Genomic DNA, 18,236 nt, shown 5'->3' with positions numbered 1-18,236 from the left:
GGTTAGGATCTGTGAAACTTAAACTAGTCTACACAGAAGTCATCATACTGACAAAGTGACTGTGCTCAAAGCAGATGCAAGTTTAGTGACAGGTGTGATCGACCCAGACTTTCCAGGCAGATTTCAAAGAGCAGAATCATACCCCTGCCACAAACATCACTGTTCGAGCGGTCAAACATCACACCCCAGGAGAACACGACACACAGACCTCCCAAATGAAGGCTACGCTGAAAATCACACCTCTCACCATTCACAACCAAAAATGGCACAACCTGTTCCAACTAGACATCAGCAATCACTACCACAAGAAAAGCGCTTCCACTTTTTAAAACCAAAAACTATGAAAGTAAGAAAGTGTGTGTGTGTGTGAGGGAGAGAGCGAGAGCGAGAGCTTTTAGGTGTCAGGCATAATTTAAAGTAGGAAAACTAAATAGAGAGGCCCCGACCCGGGCTGCGAAAGCCTAATATACTAGTATGTTTATTGGTGGTTCCAGTGTGCATCAGTTCAGCAACTACGGAATAATTAAGCACTACCACTTAACACTAACAAACTGGAATGTTAAATGATATTACCCTTTAAGGCAGAGAGAATACTGCCATATTTCACTGAGCGTCCACTGATATGCGGTGCAGCTAATAATAAGAGTACCACCGATTTGACAGCTCTGGCCATTCACAGCCGCTACTGCTCACTGAAAGTCACCCCAAAAAATAAACCAACTGTGACCTAACCCAGTTCCTTCAGTGTACGGTCCATCCTTGTTTGGGGCACGGGAATTTGAAGAATGGATAAATTACACTACTATGTACACCATCTGTATGAATTTCCATTAAATGCACGTCTGTACCACGTTGTAGTGGGCCACCAAAAACCGCAACTTTCAACCAAATTATACCAGACGCTACACATCAAGAATCATTATACATTTCGTCTTTATCTTAGAAGCACCCACATCCGTCCAACAGATCGTTCTCTCACATTTTCCGTTTGCTAACCCCATTTACTGCTAAAATGAAGAAGCCAAGATAGACAACATACAATATCCAAAACAAATAACAAATAAAGAGGGAATGTGAGAAGCGGCAACAGCACATACACACCAATGGTGCCATGCTTCTTGGGGGATTCTATAGGCTGCTACAGATAGGCTGTTAGTGATCCACAGCACACAACTACCCGAGTCATTAAGTTTCCAAAGCAGCACATGGACTGGGTTCTAGCTTGGTCTTATTCACAGAGAACACCCACGAGTACGGTGGTTCAGGAAACGATACAGGCTGGCAAAGTCAAATAATGAGGGCAAAAATATTATACTGAGAGACTGGCAGACTACAAAATGATCTGGTTAGAGAAATGGTAAAGCTATTCAAATAGCAGTTTAACAAACTTCCAAGGTTAGGGACAGCAGCAGAATGAAAGTACCACTTGGCCTGCAGAATCTGCAGCCGTGACCTTCCACTTAAAATAAAAGTGAAGAACTCTGCCTTCATCAAGTGTTCCCATTCTTCTTCATTCGCTGCATGAGCATTCTGAGATTGTTAGTGTATCAGAAACTGTGGCATAGATATGTACCAATGTCACAAATGCATGTGCAATCGGCCATCACCCTGCATACTAACTATACCTCTCTACACCCTCTGTATGGCTGTCTTCGGTTAACTAACTAGTGGCCCACAGAAAGATAACTGAGCAGGCCATGGTTCGAGGATGGGACTGCTAAGAATGGAGACGCCAAGGACAGAGTACAATAGTGACTTGTGTCCAGTCCCTCGTACAGACAATAACAGAAATATGGATGGTCAGTAGCACAGGCCATGAATCGGGCAAACTTGTTCTAAAAGACAGTTTAAACTGCTCTGCCCGTGTTGTGTTTACATGGTGCAGCACTTCCAAAGCCACACGGGGTGTCCCAGGGGCTTCCAGATCATTGGGTTTATGTGAAAACAACATGGATTTGGAAGCATGTTAAACTGTTTTAGTTTCAAAAGAATGGCCATTTACGAGTATTTTGTAGGTACGATTTCTGGCACTGCCACTTGGGGATGCAAAGGCTTACCCAAGAACATACTTAGTCCTTCCCAGGTACAACCGCGGAACATTTTTTTAAAGCTTTTGTAATGAGAAGTCTGCTGGCCTGGAAGAAAGCAACTCGAGAGAAAAAAAACAAGGGGATAAGGCAACAGATACGAAGTCTGACAGTACCTTATTAATCAACACAATCATCTCTTGGTGTTCATGAAACAGTATGCAGCTGTGACACAGTGAGCTGTTGATTGTGTAAGTGTGCAAGACTGACGCCACCCTGGTCACTCTCCTAGGTCAGTGGTTCCCAACCTTTTGATTTCTGTGGACCCCCACTTTAACATTAATGGAACCCAGGGACCCCCAATGACGCATCATTAGAATCCGGGGACCTAATTTGTCAATATTTGTTAATATTTTTTAATTTTCTAGGCTCTCACAGACCCCCTGAGAAGGCTTTGCGGACCCCTAGGGGTCCCCGGACCACAGGTTGGGAACCACTGTCCTAGGTGATGTGGTAGCAACCAAAAATATGTTTTCCAATGTTGCTTTTTATGGGTTGCTGTATGTTTGATTGACGGTCTTGTGAATCTAACTAGAATATTTTACAATGAAGGTGAGGTACAGGATTCAACAACCACACTTAGGTTGAAGGAAAGAGCCAGTCTAGCCAATTTTGTGTAGGGAAAATACACAGGCTTAACCCTTCTAGATGATATCTTCACAAAGTGAGCCCACTGCAGGCCAATCCTGCAACACTGTATCGGCGATATGCCTACCTAGTTGGAACTGAGAGGCTGCAAAACACAGAAAACCTACAACTGCTTCTGTGGAATAAGCCCAAGTCCTTCTCTTCCCAAATCAATGGATCCCAACTGGTAGGGCAGGGGATGTGTCAAAGGAACTATGTGCCGTTCATGGCGGAATCTTTAGTCAAATGTATAACTGATACAGATTCTGGTACAGTAAGGTGGCAGTATTTTCAGATGGTCAAAATAGAAGAGAAGGGACCGAAGTAAAGGAAAAAAATGTCAATGAGCAACATTAATTCATTTTCCTATCCCTGTGTGCCAAGTGTACTGACAACTCCATGTGCTGCAATGCTTTGAAAACCACATGTAAATTATTTCATTCTACATTCGTTAGCGTGTCACAGGTACATCGGATCAATCTAGAAATTGGATAGACTGGAACTAAAATAACCCATGCTCTGCCAGGACTAAAGAGTTAGTATTCTGCGGTCAGCCTCAGTGTGGCTTTAACTCCATGCACACTGCAACCATGAGGCAAAATACCCTTGTCGTTCTTCAGCACAGGTTCTTTAGCCAGAGGTGCAGGGGCCTTGGGAGAAGGCACAGCAGATTTAGGAGAAGCAATATCCACCAGGACTGGCTGGAAGGGAGACTCTTCAGCAGGTACCTCTGGTGGGATCAGAGGTGGTAGATCATCATCATCGTCTTCAGGAACAGCAGCAGGAGGCGGTACTTTAGGTCCAAGGGCAGAAGGCTTGGGTTGAGTGGAGGGTGCCACTTCAGATGAAGGTGGAGATGGTTTAAGAAGCACAGGGAGAGAAGTCGCTGAAGCAGGAGGAATTAGCGGTTTAGCTGGTGAAGTATCAGTAGAAACCAGTTTAGGAGTTGGGAGAGGATGAAGAGTAGGTTCAGGAGAAATAGGCAAAGCAGTATTAGCTGGAAGAAGGGGAGAAGAAGAAAGGTTAGGAGGAGTAAAAGGTGAACAGGTGTTATCAGGAAGCAAATCACTTTCAAGCAGACTGGGTCTGGAACAGTTGTCGTTAATGATGGAGCCAGCAGAGCAGGAGTGCCCAGCATCATGAGTAGCAGGAAAGTTTGGAGCAAGCTGCTCAGCATGTAAAGTAAGACTTGGCTTTGGTGAACCTGTGGACACTTCATGCAGCATTCGACTCAAGGGCTTCGAAGTTTCTGGGGTGCACTGTGTCAGCTTAAGGGTCAACTCCACATCAGTTGCATCAGCAGTAGAGTTGTGTGCTATTGGTGCAAGATGTAATGAAGCGTGATGCACAGTGGTAGCAACAGAGTCTACTAGTGAATCCAGCATAGCTAGTGGACAGGATGAGCCAGAATGGCCATCACCATTTATGGGACGCTCCATGGAAGCAGCAAGCGCACTGGCATCCGTGACAGTAGCAGGGGTACATGCACCTAGCACATGGGATACTGTGTTGTTCAACATAGTCTGATCTTTCACTTGTGCGATGGCAGAAAAAGCATCAGTGGGATCGGTGGCATTCTTAGCATGCACTTCAGAGGGAGTGTCAGGCATTTCACTGTAAGGAACATCTATATTTGGGGAGCACACTGAATCCTTTAGAGCAGGGTCAATTTCTGTTTGTACTAGCAGGGCATTAGCTGAATCAATAGTTTTCACAGGCACATTTAGGAGGGTGCCGGCCTTGAGCAATAGGGTGGTATTTACTTCTGAACCTTTCTTTGACACTAAGGAAACTCCAGTAATTTCCTTTGGTTTAAACCCCTTTTCTGGAACTGAAATATTATCTTCTTTCACCGCAGGTGTTGCTGCCATGTCTAACTTAGAAGTCAATGTAGGATGGGCAAAAGCAATAGCTTTGGTTGGTACAAAACCCTCCATTGATGTCTCTTTTGGAACTGTGACCTCTGGTGGGAGGTTCAGCTCTGATAAAACTTTGCTCAGTCTCTGTGTGCCCATCAACTCTGAGGAATCACTTGAAGGAAACGGTTGCTTTTGCTGCTGGGTGCCTAAAGGAGCACAAATTGAGTCTTTAACTGAAGTAGCAGGTAAGACATCCACCAACACAGGAATGTGTTGCATGTCATTTGGTGTAACACGATCTTGTTCATGTTTATAATCTGCATTTGGGGGCTTCGGTACTATCTGAGCAGCCTTCGCTTCTGAAGTATGTACGTGGGTAACTAAAGTATCCCGATCTAAGGAACCCTGTCTGGTGACAGAGTCACATATGTCAGAGGCCGAAACCTCCAATGATGCAAGGTTTTGAACTAGTGAATGTGGAGTTACTGGAGTTTCCACTAGCTGAGCAGAATCAGCAATCACTTTTAAGGAAGGTGCATCCAAAGTGTTCGCAGCAACTTCTAAGGTTTCCTTTGCATTAGCTCCTATGGAAGCAAGATTAAGAGCAACGGACTCCTCAGAGGACGTCTTTGTCTGAACCTCCAGCACAGGGTCCTCTGTTACACTAAAAGTATGTGCCTCAATCGGCACTGCAGTTATCAGAAGCTGTTTCAAAGAAGGGACAACTTCTGAAGTGAAAGGTGTGCCTGTGGGCTTCAAATGCAACGTTCCTTCTTGGGTGGAGGAATCATGCTGAAAAAGTGCAGGGACCTCTCTCATGGTGGTATCTGAAAAATCTGCACTACTACCGTAAGTTTTTGTATTCTGGGCAGATGCATGAGTTGGTGTGCGATCAAAAGCATCTGTCGAAGAAGGACTATCCACCATAAGAGGCACACTTGGGTCTGCTTCAGGTGATAAGGCATCTTTAAACACAGAAGGAGAAATATCTGACAGGCTCTGCTTTGGAGTGGACGCCACCTCTGAGACTAAAGCATCACGCAAGGGGGTGTACAAGATCTCTTTTAGGGGGGTCTCCGGCACTACTAACTTCTGGACATCATTTAAATTGAGATCACCTTTGCCTGGAGTGCCTATTACACCAGAACCATCTGGGATTTTAACCTGTATAGAGTCGTCTGTTGAAGCAGGGCAAGGCCCAGCTGTTATATCTCGGCTACCTTTCTGCTCTTGGACAGAGGCAACATCTGGCGAGGCAAGGAGGATGTTCGGATCAGAGGAGCAGACGGGTAGGTCTGAAGATAGGTCCTCATGATTTGCCGAATCTGTGATGCAATCCACTGGGGAGACTGGCAGAGAAGCATGAACCACATCTACAGCCACCAATAATGGCACCGCAGCCACAGGTGCCTCATTTGGCAGAGAGCAGCTTGGCTGAGCAGCATGGTTAGGTAGAACGCAGAGGGAGTCCTGGGACAGGGACTCCGAGTTGGGGTTAGAAGCAAGCAATAGAGGCGGTACAGGAGCTTGAATGGCTGCCAATTCACGGCTTTCAAGACAGCTACCAGATCCTACCACAGCTTTGAAACCCCCAGAAACAGAAAAGGTAGGTAAAGGAGAAACAATATTTTTCAAAAAGGATTGATAAAAAGGGGGAAACAGAAGAAAGCGAGTAAAATGAAATCAGATCTATGCAATTCACTCAAGGGTTATGTCTTAATCATTAAAATACGTTAAAAAATGTTAACATGTGCATTAATTGTCTTACCTAAACATCTTGGAAAGTAACCCTGCAACTGGCGTCTAATATTTTCAACACACGTACATTAAAAAAAATGTCCTTACAAATGCAGTTTGATGCACTCACTTGCAACACATCTTTGTTTTAAAGTAACTGCTTGCTTATGGTGTGGCCCAATATCTGGGGGCAGAAGAGGGGGGCATTTAACATTTCCAAAATCAGTCTTGTGCAATCAGTATATACGTGGAATCATTGGGACATATTTCAGGCTCAATTATTGTCTCCAGAACATACAAGTAATGAGTAGAGAGTTCAACACTGTCTGACTACAGCAAAATATACCAACAGCTTCCAAACCAAGTACTTAAAGTAGCACCTAGAGAAACATTGTTACTGGAAAACGTGCAAAAAAAGCACTTAATTTTTTAGTGGGATACAGACGATGAAGGTAAAAAAAAAAATCTGCTATTAGTGTCAAGCCATATGGCTATACGAGGGTCATCATTAAATTCACTGTGTCCTTTTACATACTGCTTGCATAAAGACAGTGCCCTTTCAACATGGTGCTCGGGACTAAAGTCTACAGAGGTGCAGATCGGATTCATTCCCGAGTCGTCTTGCCTTAAAACAGTCTTCCTATGACATAGTATGAACACTCAAATATACGTCTTCACATTCTTAAGGTCCACCAAACAGAAAAAGTTTATAAAGAGCACAAAAGCAAAGCAATTCACAAAAACACAACATTGTTCATATTGCGTCTCTCAGAAAAACGCATGGATTACTGGATGAATTTAAAAAAAAAAAAAAAAAAAAAAAAAAAAAAAAGGGAAAACTCAATGCTTCGACAGTGCTACATTTGGTGCGCTACACACACTGGATTTTAATATGAACATCTGCCTAGATTACATTCGGACTTCTTTATTCTCACAGTCGAGTGAGCATTTAGCAAGCCTAAATGTATGGCTAAAGAAACTTTCATAACACGCACACATAATAAATAAGCAGAGGGGGTTATCCTAAAGAGGCTGCCAAACATGGCAAATCAAAATACACCTCGCAACGATAAAAATTGGAACACACGCTCTGCCTCAAACAGAAGAGCAAATATTTCAAAGAAAGAACCAGAAAAAGTCACACTGACAAACTGAAAGACTGTCTGTCTACAACGAGATACAACCACGGCGAGTCTAAAGTATACACGCCCAAAAGACAATTGTAAAGACTGGCAAGATCTCAAAAAGGAAGGCCTGCTTTGGGAACACTTATTGGACAATTCAATCATTGTGGTAGGAAAAAAAAAAAAAAAAAAAAAATACTTACACTGTTGGTTGGAGGGGCTTTGTAGTGCCCCCGTTGTTACTATAAAAGCCCCTCCAACCAACATTTATAGATCTAACTTCTGAGAATCGACACCTTTTTGTTGAGGGCAACCACTACTGACAGCAACTTAACAGAAGGGTTAAACATAGTAAGGAACTGTGCAGAAATTCCAAAGAGTTAAACTTCCCTTTGCACAACAGAAGTCACAGACTGAACTAATTTCCTGCACCATAAAGGCCCATCACCAAGCATGATATGCCAACTTTTACCAAACAGGACGCAACAACATGAGCGTACAGAAATCATGAACAGAAGGGAGAAACCCTGACGCAAGAAGACATGCGTTAGGCACTAAAACAGAAAGGTCACGCAGGTGGCACGTGGGATTATAAATGAGACATTGAAAAGGAAGAGAACATCGTAATTGTTAAAATTGCACCTCACAAAAGCATAAAAACGGTGTTTATGTTTCCAGCACTAAATGTGAAACTAAATAACCAGCGAGTAACCATCTGCACACTAGATGGTCGCTCACCTTTACGTTGCAACAAGTTTCATCCAAAAATTGCATGTGCCCTAGCGATCAAAACTCACAAATATTCAGGCAAACATCAGTTGTTTTTGTGGCAGCCAGTATTACCAGAAATGGTGCAAAATGCAGGCCAGTGGCTATGCAGTTTGACACACAGTACCCAAACCCTGACAAGTAGAGCTAGAACAGTGCAGTTTGCATTAGACAAATCTTGAATACAAAAATGCAGTTGACAGGAGCCCCATAACACCCACCATTTAATTCCATTGCAAGTAGCGCACACAGCTGAACACTGCTCAAGGCATACTAGGGGGTGGAGGAAGCAACAGCGCACACAAGATACCTGAAGATGAAGCTGGAGCAGCAGAGATGGGGCTGGCAGGTTTTGCAGGAGTAGAAGCAGGTGCTGCAGCAGCAGGGACTGCAGGAGCACTAGCAGGTGGGGAAGGAACTGCAGGCGATGAAGGAAGAGCAAGAGCGGAATTAAGATGCAATCTTTCAAAATCAAAGCATTAGCGTTAAGAAAAAAGAGAAGATCAAACAAGCCCCAACTGGATGCAAACGCTGGCTCCTCCCTAGACAGTAAGGAAGCCGACCCAAGGGCCAAATGCTGACTTTTACCACAGCACTCCAGGCAATACCCACCTCCTGAAATACAAAGACATGGAGGCAACCATTCTCAGTTTTGCAGCATCATTGAAGCGTACACAGTGTCGATGAGTTCAGCCGGAACCTCTACCCCCTCGCCCCTATTCCTAAAACAGAGCCCTGTCAGCTTTATAAAAATCAGCAAATACGGGGCAAGCGTGTCACCAATGCTGAGGAACTAAAATGGCAAAGTCACCGTAATTATCCACTACTATATAACTCTACAAAAAGATACCCACATACTCGGGACAGAGGTCAATTCCTCCACCCGGAGACTTCAAACCCATCAACTAGAAAAATTCCCTTGTCCTTGTTGCAAACGCCACTGGGATTAAGATCCAATAGAAGGGCGCCCAAAATAAAACTATGTATGTATTTAAGTTGCAAGGAGGACGTCTAATATTTTGTCAATTTCAGTTTCATTCTTGTAAATAGGAGCTCCCAATTGAACACCAAATGTATGGCTCCAATTCTGCCACCTTGCTCTTGGTCAGGTTGTTGCACAGTCACAGGTATTTAATGACTGCCTAAAGCACGGTGTGCCGTTTTTTTTTCAGTCACTTAACCATGGAAATTAACCACTGCATCACTTGGTGCACGCCTGTGTCTCTCGAAGCATCATACCTTAAGCTGTGATCGCAGTAACTGAAATGCAGACCTTAAGCACAAAAGGGACTCTCATTCGACACCCATCTTGGTACCACGAAAGCAGTCCGGCAGTTCCTGCCAAGGAGTGTATTTCACTGACTGATTAGATGAATGCCGAATTGTAATACCACCCAGCCTTCCTAACTGTATGATGCCTGGTTGAGAGAAAGCAGGCATGTGCAAAGCTCTGTAAAAGATAGACGAGTTTCTTTAAGCCTTAGATGGCATTTCTGTATTTTCACACAACCTATTGACAGAGGTCATGTGCAGATTAGGAGTTCCATGTGCATACAAGTTCTCCTCCCAATAGCGATATGCAGATAAAATGACAGTCTGAAAGATGAGAATGTTCTCCATATGCATTAAGGCGCGCCACTGTGCAAGACATTCAAACAACGCAACATGTTAGAGTTTTTCTCATAGAAAATTAAAGTGTGCATGTTAAATGAACATGCAAGAGGCCCGGTGATCAGACATATGGCAGACAAATATATCAAGGAACACCAGGGAGCTAGCAACCAAAGGCATAAAGCAGGATAGTTCGTTCATGCACAGATATTCACTCACTACAGTGTAAAACACTCCTGGTTTACGCAAGGGATCATGTAAGATCATATTAGTAAGAAATGCAAATCACATGGCATCAAAGGAATTTAGTGCAAACTAAATACCTGTAGTTTTAGCTGGAGAACTTTTCACTGGCTCTGCCGCCACTGCAGCTAAAGTTGATGCTGCTGGTTGGGAGGGGACTGAAGCCAAGGTAGAAAATAATGTACCAAAATAAAGAGATAAAAGTAAAGAAACCCGAAAAGTATGTGCATCTACCAAGTATACGTAGAATTGAAAGAGCAAGACATTACTGTAAGGTTAGCTATTTGATGAAAACATCACCTCTCACTTTTGACACCCTCTTCAGGGAGGGTAACCTAGCGTTAAGCAATAGCTCCAAAAGGAAGAGAAAGTGTAATGTGTGATTAATAACCGTGTACATGCAGTGCGCCATGAAAAAGAAAAAGCCCTTCAGGTGTATTTTAAATATTGAAAACCTCAAGTGACCATGCACCTTAAAACAGCACATTAACTCTGGCCAGTTCGTATCCTGGTTTATGGTTCAAAATACATTGTGTTCTTGGCCAAAATGTGCCATGTATAAACAAGCTACTTAATTCCATTAGGAGAACCGCACACAACCCCAATAATGTAACGTCAGGGTGAGTAGGATGTTAGTAGGACAGGATACCTGACGATACTGCAGGAACAGGTTCAGGTGCTGCAACATCGGGGGCGGGGGGTGCTGCGGGAGCACCAGCTGGTGGGGAAGGTACTGCAGGGACAAAAGAAAAAGCAAGTGGAAGTAACGAAGAACCAGTTAGAGCAATAATAATGAGCTTTTAATAGAGTTGGACAACATCCTAAGTGAGTAGGCCAATGTGCCATCCAACGACGTCACTACAATGCTGACTGAAGAGGTCGCACTGCTGTGAATATTGCCTTTTGATACAGTGAAGGCGTGCAAAAGCCATCCAATATAACAGGAAGGCACACAGAAAGTTGTGTACAGAAAGATAGCGAACCGAACACATACACCAGGTCGATGTGTTCAGAAGAGAATACCACCATTAGAACACGACCCCGCTGCCAAAAGAAAGTGTAACCCCCCACAAAGAATGGTCCTTTCTTTTAAGCATAAACGTTGTGGTCTATTGAGACCAAGATGGAGTCTGTTCCTTTATGTCTATCCCAAGCACCACTGTGCAAATAAGAAAAAAGAAGAGAAAAAACAAACGCTTGTTTGAAGGGATTTTCCTTTAAACAGCACAAGGGAAAGGCAACACACCATTAGTTTGTACACCAAGAAGGGATAAGGGTGTGTGAAGTAAACACTCGTTCACATTTAGGATACCTGTGGCCGGAGGAGCAGAGTCTGGCAAATCGGGAGCTACTGAGGCATCAACCGGAACAGACGCTATGGAAAGAGCACGAGGCAGTTATGCGCAGGTCTGAACGGAGGCACTGGTCAGGTTAGCAATGTCTTTGCTCTACTGTGCTCAAACAGTAGAGAAACAATATTATGAAAGTGAACCTAGTTACACAAAAGCAGGCCGGAGACCAGTTTGAAGACTGTAATCTTGTACTCGGAGAGGGATTCTTAAGAAAACAATGTACAAACCTGCAAGTGCAGAGCAAGAGAAACCCATCTGTGCTCTCAACACTTAAAAGGAGGTAGCCTAGCCTCACCATGGTGATATCAAAATCCAGAAGCACCACATGAAAAGCCACAGAGAAGAATGGAAAAGCCACAACCAGACAACGTGGTGGGTGCCACAGAATTGTTTCAACAGGGGGCATTTTTAGTATTAATTAAAAAGTTTCACACGTGCCCCTTAAAGTCCAAAAAATAGTTATTTACAACAAAGAATGAAACCTTGAATTAATGAACCTTGACGAAATCCTTCTTGGCTCCCCTAAAGAATACCAGTGAAAAGACCCCATGCTGTCATTAAGTGACCCATTACCACAAATCAGAGGTTTTTATTCCAAAGTGGCGCCACGCACAATCGCAAAAGTAGGGTTAGTGCAGGAAGGGTACCTGGAACTTTGACCGGAGAAACCGGCACAGGGGCTGCAGATTCAGCAAAAGTTAGTGCGGCCACTGCAGGATCAGAGGAAGTAGCTGCTACAGACTGCACAGAGGCAGAGGGTTCAAGTGCAGGGTCAGAGTGTGCAGCTGCAGAGGGAGCTGAAATGGGGAGTTCAGAAACATCAGCAGTTGCGGCAACTTCAGGAGCTGCAGCAGGAAGTTCAGGAGCAAGGACCGCTGGCGCAGCAGGAGCCACAGGCACTTCAAGTGCTGCAGCAGACATTTCTGGCACTGCAGCAGCCACAGGCACCGCAGGTGCCGCAGCAGGGAGCTCAGTAGCAGGCAATTCAGCTGGTGAGGAAGCGACTGCAGATGCTGAAGGAAAAGTAAAGCAAGACATCCTGTGAAACAACTGGACACACACACACACACACACACACAGTGTGAAACACCATGCAGGAACAGAATTAAAAGACGACACTGACAAGGAGTGCCGAGTGGCCTGGGGCTGTAACTATTTCATCACCAACGGTTGCTGCCACGGAGCAAGTATATATATTTTTTGGGTCTATTCAAAATTTAATAGTAGTGCACCGTCCATTGTGCTGCCAGTGGTATTGTTAAATCTGCATTCCATTAGATTTTGTACCACATGAGCTCTACTTTGTCAAACATTTCCAAATGAAATTAGTTATTGCAGTAAATATATAATGCAGCAAAAAGTGGGCACATTGTTTTTTTTCTTTCCTTTTAAAACACCAACGTAAGTTCAGGACAAGCTTATTTTGCTCATTTGTATCATAACAATCAAAATCTTTATAAGCCTGTTGAAACTCAAATACATTTAGCTTCGTGCACAGCTATGCAGTCTGTTCTGTAACAAACAGGCTTTAATATAACACGGTGCTCCATGTGCCTTGAAATCTTGACTATGGACTATGCTGCTATTGGGTAGCCATAAGGAGCTAAATTCAATCACATCAGTCCAAATTATTTTACAGCCATTTCTGCCCCGGGGGGGGGGGGGACCCCTAGACACCAGGTTTTTTTTTTGTTTTTTAACGTGGGGAGCAACCCATTAGGCAAGGGTCACTCCCCTTGGGGCAAAATTAACTCTAGGCCATTTCGCCCTACTTTTATTAGTCCAATCTAGACACCAGGGATTTTTATTTTTTTTGCATCAATTTCACACAAGGGGAGCGACCCCTTAGGCAAGGGTCATTTCCCTGGGGGGGCAAATTTATTTTAGGCCATTTCTGCCCCCCTTGGGGGCAGCGCTGCTGAAAATACAGCACAGCACCCCCCTCACTGCGCGTGTATATTTGTCCGGCCATCTCGGGCCGGCCAAACGAACATGCGCAGTAGGCTCTCTCCAGCCCGCAACACAGTTGCTGGGCTGGAGAGAGCCTGCACAGGCTCCTAGTCTGCCTGGGATTGCCCTGGCTGGGAGCTCCTAGCCAATCCTGCAGCTGCTTTGAGCACCGTCAGGATTAGTCGCAGGGCAGGGTAGGAGCCGGTGCCTGCAGCAGAAGACTGAGGAGCACGGCGTGCAGGTAAGTTTATTCATTTATTTATAAAAATATATATATTACTATTCCCAGCCCCCCGCCTCTCCCCATGTGCCGCCCCACCCCCGTAACACCCACGAGCCGCGACTGCAAAATACACTGCAATGCTCTAAACAAGCACCATAGGAGCTGTGTGAAGTACACCACTTCCAAGGATGAACGGCCGGAGGCAGGAGATGCATCTTCCATAGGATATATTGGTTTTCCTTTGTATTTTAAGTTAAACACAAGAAACTGATCGCAAAGGCCAACAAAACTAACAACTTAAAACTGAAACAGCAGCAAAGAGTCTATCTTTTGAGTGGTAGTGAGAAGTGTCACAAGTATATTCGATTTATAGGCTAAATAGGCCACTTTTTAGCTGGCTCAGCCGCCACTACAGCTAAAGTTGCGGCTGCTGGTTGGGAGGGGACTGAAGCCAAGGAAGAAAATAATGTACCAAAAATAAAGAGATAATAGTAACGAAACCCGAAAAGTATGTGCATCTACCAAGTATATGTAGAGCATTGAAAGAGCAAGTCATTACAGTAAGGTTAGCTATTTGATGAAAACATCACCTCTCACTTTTGACACTCTCTTCAGGGAGGGTAACCTAGCGTTAAGCAATAGCTCCAAAAGGAAGAGAAAGTGTAATGTGTGATTAAAAACTGTACATGCAGTGCGCCATGAAAAAGAAAAAAACCCTTCAGGTGTATTTTAAATATTGAAAACCTCAAGTGACCATGCACGTTAAAACAGTACATTAACTCTGGCCAGTTCATATACTGGTTTACGTGCAAAATACATTGTGTTCTTGGCCAAAATGTGCCATGTATAAACAAGCTACTTAATTCCATTAGGAGAACCGCACACAACCCCAATAATGCAATGTCAGGGTGAGTAGAATGTTAGTCAGACAGGATACCTGACGATACTGCAGGAACAGGTTCAGGTGCTGCAACATCGGGGGCGGGGGGTGCTGCGGGAGCACCAGCTGGTGGGGAAGGTACTGCAGGGACAAAAGAAAAAGCAAGTGGAAGTAACGAAGAACCAGTTACAGCAATAATGAGCTTTTAATAGAGTTGGACAACATCCCAAGTGAGTAGGCCCACGTGCCATCCAACGACATCACTACAATGCTGACAGAAGAGGTCGAAATGCTGGTGAACATTTGCTTTGGATGCAGTGAAGGCGTGCAAAAGCCATCCAACACAACCAACAGGAAGGCGCACACAGAAAGTTGTGTAAAGAAAGACCGCGAACCGAACACATACACCAGGTCGACGTGTTCAGAAGAGAATACCACCACTAGAACACGACCCCGCTGCCAAAAGAAAGTGTAACCCCCACCACCAAGAATGGTCCTTTCTTTTAAGCATAAACGTTGTGGTCTATTGAGACCAAGATGGAGTCTGTTCCTTTATGACTACCCCAAGCACCACTGTGCAAATAAGAAAAAAAGAGCAAAAACAAACGCTTGTTTGAAGGGATTTTCCTTTAAACAGCACAAAGGAAAGGCAACACACCATTAGTTTGCACACCAACACCAAAGCGTGTGTGAAGTAAACACTCGTTCACATTTAGGATACCTGTGGCCGGAGGAGCCGAGTCTGGCAAATCGGGAGCTACTGAGGCATCAACCGGAACAGACGCTATGGAAAGAGCACGAGGCAGTTATGCGCAGGTCTGAACGGAGGCACTGGTCAGGTTAGCAATGTCTTTGCTCTACTGTGCTCAAACAGCTTGGGCAAAAAAAGCAATATTACGAAAGTGAACCCAGTTACACAAAAGCAGGCTGGAGATCAGTTTGAAGAATGCAATCCTCTACTCAGAGAGGGATTCTTAAGAAAACAATGTACAAACCTGCAAGTGCAGAGCAAGAGAAATCCATCTGTGCTCTCAACAGTTAAAAGGAGGTAGCCTAGCCTCACCATGGTGTTATCAAAATCCAGAAGCACCACATGAAAAGCCACAGAGAAGAATGGAAAAGCCACAACCAGACAACGTGGTGGGTGCAACAGAATTGTTTCAACAAACAGGGGACATGTTTAGAATTTATTAAAAAGAGTTTCACACATGCACCCTGAAGTCCAAAAAATATTTACAAAACGAATAAAACCTTGAATTAAGAGACCTTGAGGAAATCCTTCTTGGCTCCCCTAAAGAATACCAGTGAAAATACCCCATGCTGTCATTAAGTGACCCATTACCACAAATCAGAGGTTTTTATTCCAACGTGGTGCCACGCACAATCGCAAAAGTAGGGTTAGTGCAGGAAGGGTACCTGGAACTTTGACCGGAGAAACCGGCACAGGGGCTGCAGATTCAGCAAAAGTTAGTGCGGCCACTGCAGGATCAGAGGAAGTAGCTGCTACAGACTGCACAGAGGCAGAGGGTTCAAGTGCAGGGTCAGAGTGTGCAGCTGCAGAGGGAGCTGAAATGGGGAGTTCAGAAACATCAGCAGTTGCGGCAACTTCAGGAGCTGCAGCAGGAAGTTCAGGAGCAAGGACCGCTGGCGCAGCAGGAGCCACAGGCACTTCAAGTGCTGCAGCAGACATTTCTGGCACTGCAGCAGCCACAGGCACCTCAGGTGCCGCAGCAGGGAGCTCAGTAGCAGGCAATTCAGCTGGTGAGGAAGCGACTGCAGATGCTGAAGGAAAAGTAAAGCAAGACATCCTGTGAAACAACTGGACACACACACACACACACACACACACAGACAGACGGGCACTTGTGAAACACTGTGCAGGGACAGAATTAAAAGACGACAATGACAAAGAGCGCCGAGTGGCCTGGGACTGTAACTATTTCATCACCAACGGTTGCTGCCACATATCAAGTATGTTTGAGCTGCCGGTGGCATTGCTAAATATGCATTCCATTAGATTTTGTACCACATGAGCTCTACTTTGTCAAACATTTCCAAATTAAATTAGTTATTGCAGTAAATATATAATGCAGCAAAAAGTAGGCACATTGTTTTTTTTCTTTCCTTTTAAAACACCAACGTAAGTTCAGGACAAGCTTATTTTGCTCATTTGTGTCATATGAATCAAAAGCTTCATAAGTCTGTTTAAACTCAAATACATTTCGCTTTGTGCACAGCTTCGCAGTCTGTTCTGTAACATAACAGGCTTTAGTATTACACAGTACTCTGTGCGCCTTGAAATCTTGACTATGGACTATGCTGCTATTGGGTAACCATAAAGGACCTAAATTCAATCACATCAGTCTAGCTGTGCAGATGTCAAGTACAAACCCAAGCAAAACAACGTTATAGATTTATTAAAACATACATACACATATATATATATATATGTATATATATATATATATATACACACACATACACACACACACATACACACATATATATATATATATTTTTTTTAAACCACACTGGGATAAACGTGTCACAATGCAGCCCACAACTAGGCCAACCACCGCAAGTGCTTAAATGAAAATCATTTTTGATTTTCAAAAATGTTGATTCAGTGCTTTGGAATGGCCCTCTAAGAGGGCAGATATACATAATGGTCTGCTGTCCCTGTTTCACAAGTAACAAAACTAGACACCCGGGAATAAAGGAGAATTTGCACAGGTCACTTGGCTGTCCAGGCAGAGTGTGCACTTCTATTGTTCATGGTGTGCTGACCCGCACTATTGCTTTACAGAGGCCAAAGATCTCAGCGCACCCACCGCACAGCAGCACAAACACCAAACTCTCCAAATTTCAGCCTGCGGTGAAACGCAGCGGCTAATTCACCACAGACCTGCGCCTTGGCTTAGCTAGACACTGCCATACGGCCAACAGACAACCAAAGCAGGTGGCGTGTTCTTTATTGTATTGAAGTGTATATTAGAGAGACACAGAAAAGGCGGTTGAAAGCCAAGGGAAGAGATGTATACTTTTGCCAGTACATTTGTTTTTCATTTTAGCCATTACGTTATACAGCAAGCGAAACATGGTAGCACTTGATAATTTATCCCGTTCTAATGTTCTGTGCATATTGCTTCCAAAAAAGGAACACATGCGCAGTAGGCTCTCGCCAGCCAGCAACACAATTGCTGGGCTGGAGAGAGCCTGCACAGGCTCCTAGTACGCCTGGCCTCACCCTGGCTGGGTGCTCCCAGCCAATCCTGACGATTGGCCAAAGGGCAGGTTATGAGCCTGTGCCTGCAGCATAAGACGAAGGAGCAGCACGGCGTGCAGGTAAGTTTTATTTTTAATTACTATTTCCAGCCCCCCACTCCGAACACCCCCGCCTCCCCTTGTGCTGCCCCACCCCTGCAACACCCACGAGCCGTGATTGCAAAATACACAGCAATGGCAATGCTCAATTCAGCCAGGCTATCAACAAGCACATACAGATCGCAAAAGTCAACAAAACTAGCTTAAAACTAAAACAGCAGCAAAGAGTCCATCTTTTGAGTGGTAGTGATAAGTGTCACAAGTATATACGATTTATAGGCTAAAAAGGCCACAAAAGACTTAAGCCTCGCTTTAAAAGGCAACCAGTGAAGGCACTTCTACATAAGCAGAACACAGCCACATATAAGGAAGTGGAAGCGTAACTTCTTATATACTGGAATTAACACAGATCTCTCCATATGCTTGACCTTCCTGATGTAAATATGCAGAG

The 18,236-nt window shown here is 44.3% G+C and overlaps 1 protein-coding gene across 37 annotated transcripts in view; it reads right to left on the bottom strand.

Moving 5' to 3' along the window:
- The window catches only part of NACA (nascent polypeptide associated complex subunit alpha), a 56,693-nt gene that overhangs the window by 17,958 nt on the left and 20,499 nt on the right, over positions 1-18,236 (bottom strand). For 2 of the 37 annotated variants that reach the window (XM_069230724.1, XM_069230725.1), the window contains exons 3-11: positions 15,878-16,243; positions 15,183-15,245; positions 14,519-14,602; positions 12,056-12,421; positions 11,369-11,431; positions 10,706-10,789; positions 10,137-10,214; positions 8,513-8,620; positions 3,319-6,153 (exon numbers count right to left, since the gene is read on the bottom strand). The exons of 1 other annotated variant lie outside the window; for it this stretch is intronic. In XM_069230724.1, the coding sequence (XP_069086825.1) occupies positions 3,319-6,153; positions 8,513-8,620; positions 10,137-10,214; positions 10,706-10,789; positions 11,369-11,431; positions 12,056-12,421; positions 14,519-14,602; positions 15,183-15,245; positions 15,878-16,243 (4,047 nt within the window). Of the gene's footprint in view, positions 1-3,318; positions 6,154-8,512; positions 8,621-10,136; positions 10,215-10,705; positions 10,790-11,368; positions 11,432-12,055; positions 12,422-13,940; positions 14,027-14,518; positions 14,603-15,182; positions 15,246-15,877; positions 16,244-18,236 lie in introns of those variants that run through there. 34 more of the 37 variants (XM_069230731.1, XM_069230733.1, XM_069230734.1 and 31 more) reach the window with 30 other exon arrangements.

This window comes from Pleurodeles waltl, chromosome 4_2 (genome assembly GCF_031143425.1).
Source record: "Pleurodeles waltl isolate 20211129_DDA chromosome 4_2, aPleWal1.hap1.20221129, whole genome shotgun sequence".
Lineage (NCBI taxonomy): Eukaryota > Metazoa > Chordata > Amphibia > Caudata > Salamandridae > Pleurodeles > Pleurodeles waltl.
Note: the sequence above shows the minus strand (reverse complement) of the source record. Positions and strands in the feature narration are given on the sequence as shown.